This window comes from Salvia splendens, chromosome 14 (assembly GCF_004379255.2).
Source record: "Salvia splendens isolate huo1 chromosome 14, SspV2, whole genome shotgun sequence".
Classification (NCBI taxonomy): domain Eukaryota; kingdom Viridiplantae; phylum Streptophyta; class Magnoliopsida; order Lamiales; family Lamiaceae; genus Salvia; species Salvia splendens.
This window is the reverse complement of record NC_056045.1, coordinates 8610106-8619122: the sequence shown is the minus strand read 5'-3', so window position 1 is coordinate 8619122 and position 9017 is coordinate 8610106. Positions and strand designations below refer to the sequence as shown.

At 33.2% G+C, this 9017-nt stretch overlaps 1 protein-coding gene across 1 annotated transcript; it reads left to right on the top strand.

The window, feature by feature from the left end:
- Window positions 1-5735: 5735 nt before the first annotated feature.
- On the top strand, window positions 5736-9017 carry LOC121763990 (protein CUP-SHAPED COTYLEDON 3-like). The gene is made up of 3 exons (XM_042160080.1): window positions 5736-6028; window positions 6881-7146; window positions 8393-9017. Exons 1-3 carry the CDS (start codon window positions 5860-5862, stop codon window positions 8810-8812), a joined length of 855 nt encoding a protein of 284 aa, XP_042016014.1. The 5' UTR covers window positions 5736-5859; the 3' UTR covers window positions 8813-9017.

Below are 9017 nucleotides of genomic sequence, written 5' to 3'. Positions count from 1 at the left end.
CCACTTTCTCAACAGCCGAAACCTATATATATGGAGCACTAGGGTGCAGAGTAGTGATATAGGGAAAGTGCCCATTAAGTACATAACTAGAGAACAAATCACAGCCACAAGATCAAGAAAATCAATGGCTAATATTAATACATGTGATTTTCGAATTTAAAGGAGAAATTAGTTCCATCTATCACAAATTTACTTCACAATAACAAGGCGGGGGTATAATGGTCATTGCACAGAAAAAATTAGGTTACGTAAATTTTTATCTCATTTGAAAGTTAAGCTCGATCTCTTCTTCAAATTCACTCATCTTCCCACTTCATACTACTCTTGGGGGTTGAGATCGCACGGCGGCGCTTCCATGAACGCGGAGAAGAAAGCGTCCAATTCATCGCCGGTACTGCTGTTATTATCGGTGTTGGAATCGAGAAGCGCCGCAAGGAAGGAGCTCGGCGCCGACCAGTATCGAGCTAATCCGGAGCTCTGCTGCTGCTGGTGTTGATGTTGATCATGATTGGTGAAGAAATCGGCGTCATGCTTGAAATTGGTGGTGTGAGAGGGATTGGAGTGGAGGAAGTCTCTGGAAATGGCGTCTGAGATGAACATAGTTGGAGAGAAGAGGTTTTAATTGGAAAACATTAATGGAAACTCGTATAGAATTTTAATTGGAAAAGGTAATGGGATTGAATGGTGGTGGAAAGCGGTGGGTGGATAGATTCGATCGATCGAATTCTTTTTGGTGCAAAACAGATGTAGGTAGAGAGAGAGAGAGGCGGCTGTGCTTTAAATTGAGGGAATTGCAAACGGGTTGAGGAGATTAGCAGAGAAAATAAAGTCATGTGGCAGAGAATTAGAGATGTATTTTGTTATAGTGATGTATTTTATTAACATCAGTGAAGTAAATATATGGTTATAGTGATGTGTTCCAGGGTTAGAGTGATGTTTCTTTGATTTTTTGCTATAGTGATGTATTTTGTTAACATCGGTGAAGTAAATACATGGTTATAGTGATGTGTTCCAGGGTTATAGTGATGTATCTTTGATATTTTTCTATAGTGATGTATTTTGTTAACATCAGTGAAGTAGAAACATGGTTATAGTGATGTGTTCCAGGGTTATGGTGATGTTTCTTTGATTTTTTGCTATAGTGATGTATTTTGTTAACATCAGTGAAGCAAAAACATGGTTATAGTGATGTGTTCTAGGGTTAGAGTGATGTATCTTTGATATTTTGCTATAGTGATGTATTTTGTTAACACCAGTGAAGTAAAAACATGGTTATAGTGATGTGTTCCAGTGTTATAGTGATGTGTTCCAGTATTATAGTGATGTTTCTTTAATTTTTTGCTATAGTAGTGTATTTTGTTAATACCATTGAAGTAAAAACATGGTTTCAGTGATGTGTTTTAGAGTCAGAGTGATGTTTCTTTGATTTTTTGTTATAGTAATGTATTTTGTTAACATCAGTAAAGTAGACAATTACCAATTACCCAATCGAAAACTATACACAAACAAGCTCCCGCTGCTTTAATTTGGATCACACCACAAAATCATCTCATCATCCACTCCACAATCAGTCTTTGTTCCACACATCACTTTAAGCATGTACTTACTTCACTGATGTTAACAAACTAGATCACTATAAGAAAATATCACATACACTTCATTCTAACCGTGGAACACATCACTCTTACCATGTATTTACTTCACTGATGTTAACAAAATAGATCACTATAAGAAAATATCACTGATTTTGTATTCTCCATACACAAATTTCTTTTGAATGAAAGAAAACTTGGAGTGAAAATAATAGAGCTGAAATATAAACAATCACCATCTATTTCCCCAATTATATCAATTCCTATAACATTCCTATAACAATTCCTATAACATTTCTCTTGAATAACATATCGACAAAATTGATGCTCGATACGAGAGCATCAATTCATGGGACCTCATGTCCGGCCTCGACGCTGATCGTATTGCCCAGTCCCCAGCGATTAAAAGCAATCTTCGTCGCAGTTGTTGAGCGACGAGAGTGATTCCGCGGGCGTTGCGGCGGCGGCGGAGTGGACATTTCCATCTCAGTGAACTAAATCCTTCTTCCACTGCACAGCTGCAAAGCTAAATCTATAGAATCTAAATTCATGAATCCATTCGCAAAAGTAGAACATGAAATCTGATTGAATAAAATTAGGCGAATGACATGGAATAGAAGTTGAAACAGGAGCAGAATTAAAAGATCTGCAGCACTGCTCATTTCCGTAGATAGAAGAAGATATGATGCGAAAGATCATCGATTCATCAATCCAGCGTCTTCACAGAGGATTTTCAGCTAAATCCGCAGCTTCCCGTGATCTCGATGGAGAAAAGAGGCGATATTTGGGCACGCCGACGATTGATTTCAGTTGCATACACTGCTCAGATGATGCTGTCCGCTTGTTTCGCGAGATGATTTAGTATAAAAAACATCTGAACAAATTTCAATCGATTTAGTATAGATCTTATAATCCTTAGATCGATTCTCCTACACGTCTATTTTACTTCGATTTATTGAGCATCAAAATGTGAAGAAACGTCAAAATTGAGGGGAATTAGTGATCCTCTTTCGTGAGAGAAGGAGAGTGTGTGTGTTTGTGTGTGAGGGTGAATGGTGTGTGCATGTGAAAATATGAGAATAAAGTTAATTTCCTAAAATATCCTCATGCAGTTTTTATTAACTAAAAATGTTTACTTATTTTAGTCATTGGATTAAGATAATGTGTGACTGAGATTTATTCTCTAGTTATACACTTAATATTAGTTATACTTTGATCATCTCTCCTAGGGTGCATCCTTAATTAGAGTGCTAACGTATATCCAATCACATGTTGTCACATGGCACAAAAAATGCAATATTGTAAACACAAAAATGCAATATGCATATGTGAAGTTGGATATGCATTTCCGCATATTGCATTTTAATTATAGGCAAATTGCATTATATTGTTAAGTTTTGCATTTTAACATAAATTGTCTATGATGCAAAATAAACTATATATAAATGCAATACGTCTATATATAAAATGTAAATTAAACAGTCAATATCTAAAATACAATACTCAAAAATAAAAAATGCAATCTGCATATAACTAAAATGCAATCTGCCAAAATTCACGTGTTTATAATATTGCATTTTTCGTGTCACGTGGCATCACGTGATTGGATGTATGTTAGCACTTTAAAATTAGTTAGCATATTAGCATATCCCTGTATAGGGGTATATATATATATATATATATATATATATATATATATATATATATATATATATATATATATATATATTATATATGTTGTGTGTGTGTGTGTGTGTGTGTGTGTGAGTTAGTGATATATGCAAAACTCAATCTTATTGCAGAATTATAGAACCACACCTGAAGGTTATTTTTAGACAATATGTAAGTCATTCTTAGTTCATTTTTAGGTCATGAGAGTAAGCGTGACCTAAAATGATCTAACATTGACATTTGTATTCTTCAAATCCAGAGTATATAAAATGACCTAAAACAAACTAACAATATTTTTAAAATAACCTAAATCAAATTAATAATGACAGGTTCAACAGTTTGGCACTAGAAATTAGTCCGACATTGATTATAAGTATATATGTAAGACTACCAAATTCTTTCTACAAAACAAGACTACTAGATTCAATGATTCTGAGAATATTTAATATACTCTTACTTTTACGTAATAGAGTATAAAAATTCAGTAGGAGTAAAATTTATATCAATAAACTAAGCAAATTAGGAGTAAAGAGGTATTATCAAGCATTTAAGCTTAATAATTATCGCATTGAGACGTGGCCGTAACAGGGTTTGTTAAACTATGAATTAATTTGTTTTGCTACTTATAAATTAATCCGATTTCGTGATCAATTTCAGTTTTGGTGCGATAAATGATCTATGCATATATGTTAGTCGAAAACGTAATTTATTATACCCTTTATTTGCCTTTATTTATTTGAAATTATCTCTTCGTAGCGAGCGACCGAGTATAATATAAATGTTCCTTATCTTTCCAACCGAATATAATATAAATGTTCCTTATTTTTCCAACTAATTAAAGATTAGACCATCATCAAATTATTTTAGATGGGAAACTTAATTTTTTTTAATAAATGATTACGTGGATGCACAGACCAACAAAGGGTTGCTTCCTTGAATTTTAGGGCGCTTTAAAATGGAGTAACGACTAATACTTCCAAAAACTAAAATAAACGAAGTTTTAATTCAGATTTAAAAAATTATAAACTTTGGACGAATTTCCTACATATCTCCGATGCATATTTTACTATTATATTAGACACATAGTATACAATGTCGAATTCAAGAATTAGGGCATCAAGATGAAGTTGTTTCATATACTAAACTACATAGACTCATGGCTAGCCATGATCTTTGAAAGTGATCTTAAACATCACAAACTTTAAAATTAATGTCAATTTTTATGACAGTTCATTTTTTAAATCAGACAGATCTACAATGTATATTTAATCATATGGGCGCACTATGATCAATAAGTGAAATTCTGTAAAAAATCAAAGCAAATCTCAGCAGCCACTTGATCCTTAGATTGGATGGTTGTGATAAGTTACATTATTAGACTAAGATGTTACATTATTAGTCATGCTACATTATTTTATCAAAATAATACATTATTAGCTAAGTTATATTATTAGACTAATAATCTACATTATTGCATGACACGTTGCAATAATCTGACTATTAGATCACAAGATCAAATGGACTACAAGTGTTTTGATTTTGAACAATATTTAATATATGAATCTGAATACATCTCTTTAATCATATTAGACATATATTATCTAATGTCAAATTCAAGAATTATAGCATCGAAACGACATCGTTTCTTTTAATAATTTAGGCTAAGTCTATAGAGTTCACTTCTACCCACGTAAGATCGAATTGAATTTGCTAAAAAAATTTCTGTGTAATTCAAACGTTTAGCGACCACTTATTTTTATTTATAATAAAATACTGCGACACGGATTGTCAATAGTTTTCTTTGAAGTTTGGAGAATTTTAGCTGGTCCCACTTTTTCTCATGATCTAAACCATATACTCCACTCCACACTTAATTATTGTTAATTTAATGATACATAATTTGACACCTATAATTTTGTTTGGGATCTTCTCATTTTCATGAATTCAGTCTTCTCAAACTTAATTATTACGAGATAAAACCTATCTAAACCACAACACTCTCATAATTTGTATAAATGAATAATGCATCGTATATGCATATACGTGTACGTATACATATGACACGAATAATTCTAGAAATTAAAAAAGATATTTTAATTTTCGACTAGGATTTCTCTCATTTCGCAATGGAATGTTGGTTTCAGGAAAAAAAAAGGTCCTGGGCCCACAAATTATTCATGAATTTAAATTATTCTGGTTGCAGATGAAGAAAGGACACGATGGATTTTGCTATCACATGATTATCATTCTAAATCATTAAGCCTTGTGTTTATTTGTTCATCGATCACCTTCAAAATTTTAAATTCCTAGCTAGATCTAGCTATATGTAGTGTGTTTGTGTCTCTCCTCTTTAATTGAATTTTACCATAGTTAATTAAAAGTAGCCTTTTAGTTTGGAGGTTCTATCTGGTTTCTTGGATTTGGATTTCACTCTTTTATTACAGTACGTCAATTCTATATCGTGTCTCTCTCTCTCTCACTCTATATATATGCACACGCATATAATAGAGGTAGAGATTATCTCTTTTTGAGAAAAAAAAAGTCGAATTATTTTTACTGATCATCAGTATTTCATTATCATTATATTGGGCAAGAAATGGGGCTACGAGACATTGGCGAGACGCTACCACCGGGTTTCAAGTTTTATCCGAGCGACGAGGAGCTCGTTTGTCATTATCTCCACAAAAAGATCACTAATGAGCAAGTTCTAAGAGGCACTTTGGTAGAAATCGATCTCCATGTTTGCGAGCCATGGCAGCTTCCCGGTAGGTTTTCTTTATCGTTCTTTATTTACATTAACAAACCTTAATTCAAAAAGAAAGTTACGTCAAGAAACGTTTGTTGTCTTGTTTCATCATCTAAGAGACAACTGAATTTTTTAATAGACTAACTTCATTGTTGCATATGTGTCTTTTGTTTTAGCTAACCATGCATATTTGTATATATACATTTATTTCTTTTTCTCTTGCAATTCTATTTATAATATTATGTAGAAATCCGATAAGATTTTATCTACAAAATTCACAACCTTATAAAGGGATTTCTCAGGTGCATTCTTTTAGCAAAAGGGAATTGAATTGAATTGAATTGAATTGAATACAAGTTTTTCTTTAAGTAGTGTCTAGCTTTAACTACACGTAATACTATATAGATTGTTTTTATAGATTTTTTTTTTCATACTTACTTACTTCTCCTTTCTCATCCGATCACCAATATTAGGATTAAATTTTAGTATATCGAAATATATAAAAGTGTGTGTGTGTGTGTAGGTGAGGACAAATGTGTGACATAGACTTCTCACCATAGAAGTAACACTCTCATCTATGTAGAAAAGGGTGACACACATTTTCCCATTGCTACACATTAATTCCTAAATCCACAAACATGCCTTGTGAATCTTTGGTGACTTGTAACCAACTTTTTGTCACATAAGCAACATAATGTAAATGATGAGATCCTAATAATCCATTTCATTTTAATTAGTATAATCCCATTAATTTCTTTCGTGGCATATATGTCAAGAACGCGTTAAGAAAGACGTGCAATTTTTCCAATATTTATTTCTATTTAACAAGCTATTAATTCCACTTAAAATAACATGACATATTATTTTGCAGATGTGGCCAAGTTGAACTCCAAGGAGTGGTACTTCTTTAGCTTCCGGGATCGGAAATATGCGACCGGCTTTAGAACCAACCGTGCCACCACCTCCGGCTATTGGAAGGCTACGGGGAAAGATCGGACAGTGCTCGATCCCCGGACAAAGGGCGTCATCGGGATGAGGAAAACTTTGGTGTTTCACAAAAATAGAGCTCCTAATGGGACCAAAACCGGATGGATTATGCACGAATTTCGCCTTGAAAACCCACATGTCCCACCTAAGGTTGGTTCCTTAATTCGTGTTTACTTGTCCCTTTATTGTGTTAATTTAGTAACTAAAGGGAATAAATATTATGTGTGAAGCTATGTAAAAAAAGGAAATTTCCAGTCACTTCGACTTAAGGTGCCAATCATGTTGTATGAAACTTGAACGAAACTCCTTTGAAATTATTAATTACCTCAAAGATTCTCTCATCATACATATACTACGAACTCTTTTATGCCTTCTCATCATACAAACACACACACACTCATACATTATTTCTGAAAATTTCATCATTTTATTTAGTAAAATATCTTACTGGAAAAAAAAAACCATATTCATTAAATATTCTCCCTGGTTGTTGTTCTCTCTCTACGACTCATGAATAGGTACTCCCTCACTCCCACTGTGAGTCACATTTTGCAATTTAGGTTCGTCTCATAATAAGAGTCCCATAATAAAAGTCACATTTATTTTTTTTTACCATAAATGGTAAGTAGGTTCACATTCCACTAACTCACTTCACTCATATTTTATTATAAAACCGATATAAAAAAAGTGGGTCTCATATTCCACTAACTTTTTCAACCTAGTATTCCTTACGTTTCTTAAAACTCGTGCCCACATCAAATGTGACTTATATTGTGGGATGGATGGAGTATAACTTAAACAATAACTATAAAATGTAATGTATTTATCAATATTTTTATATGCTAAGCATTTCAATAGAAGTGGTTGAATATCATATTCCCCATGCACTTAGACACGAGCTTGGTACATGTACACACATAGTATTTGTTAAAAGATGATACGTGATTGATACTAGATTTTGTAAAACCAATATTATATAGTCCAAATTGTCGGAAAAATTACGAAATTAAATTCTGGTCAATCCCACAACTTTAAAAAATAGCTAAATGGAGTATATCACAACTTTTGCATTTTTCTCAATTGCCACAATGATTTAGATTCGGGGGCTCGTATAACATCACTCACGAAAGCCATGGATTTCAATATGAAAAATAAAAGAAATATAAGATTAGGTTAAAGTATTTTGACTTCCAAATTGTACATGATTTTCCTCCAAGTATAAACAAATGAGAAATTTGAGAATATTATCAAGTTATGATATAGCAACCGACTATTTACAAGTTACTGTTATTTTATAAGTTATGAGATTGACCGAAATTTGACCAAATTTTATGGTTAGTTGCTATGATGATTAAAGAATTGATTTATTTAACTAACCTATGGCCGCCTTTGACAGGAAGATTGGGTACTATGCAGAGTGTTCTACAAATCAAGAAGTGAAAATAACAACAATCTCATGAGCCCACATAATTTCGAAGACAATTTGACTATTTCCTCCACAAATAATGAGCGTGTCAACTTTACAGCTTCATTGTTCAATCACCATATAGGCAACCCTAAACCTAACCTTAACCCTAACCCTAGCACCTCTCCCGGGCTCGATTTCGACCTATCTTGTGACCATCCCATGAACCACCAGCCTCATTGCTCGAGCTCTCATGAGTCTCATGACTATATCCACAACAAATTGGGTGATCAGTCTACAAGGTGTGAGGATGACTACGGATTCTTGTTCGATTTCGATGGCTCAAACGTGGTGCCATCGAGCCTTGAAGATATGCGGTTTGTTGATGATAGTAGCTTAGTTTTCATCTAATTAGGTTTGTGGGATTTGATGCTCGATCATTAGTGGTATTTACTTATATCTATGTTTGCATATGTGATGTAGCATGTTTAGATTGGAGATTAGTCAGTATGTGTTTGTAGTTAGTGATGTGTGGTAATAATTGTGTTTAATTTGTACATTTGAAAATGAATTGGATATCATGCTTGCAATGGATCTAGGAATCATTCATATCAAA

Excerpts from the sequence above, each read along its gene's own strand:
- LOC121763990 (XM_042160080.1), top strand. The coding sequence starts at position 5,860 with ATGGGGCTACGAGACATTGGCGAGACGCTACCACCGGGTTTCAAGTTT. Across the intron at positions 6,029-6,880 it reads CGAGCCATGGCAGCTTCCCG|ATGTGGCCAAGTTGAACTCC; the intron begins GTAGGTTTTCTT and ends ATTATTTTGCAG. Across the intron at positions 7,147-8,392 it reads ACCCACATGTCCCACCTAAG|GAAGATTGGGTACTATGCAG; the intron begins GTTGGTTCCTTA and ends CGCCTTTGACAG.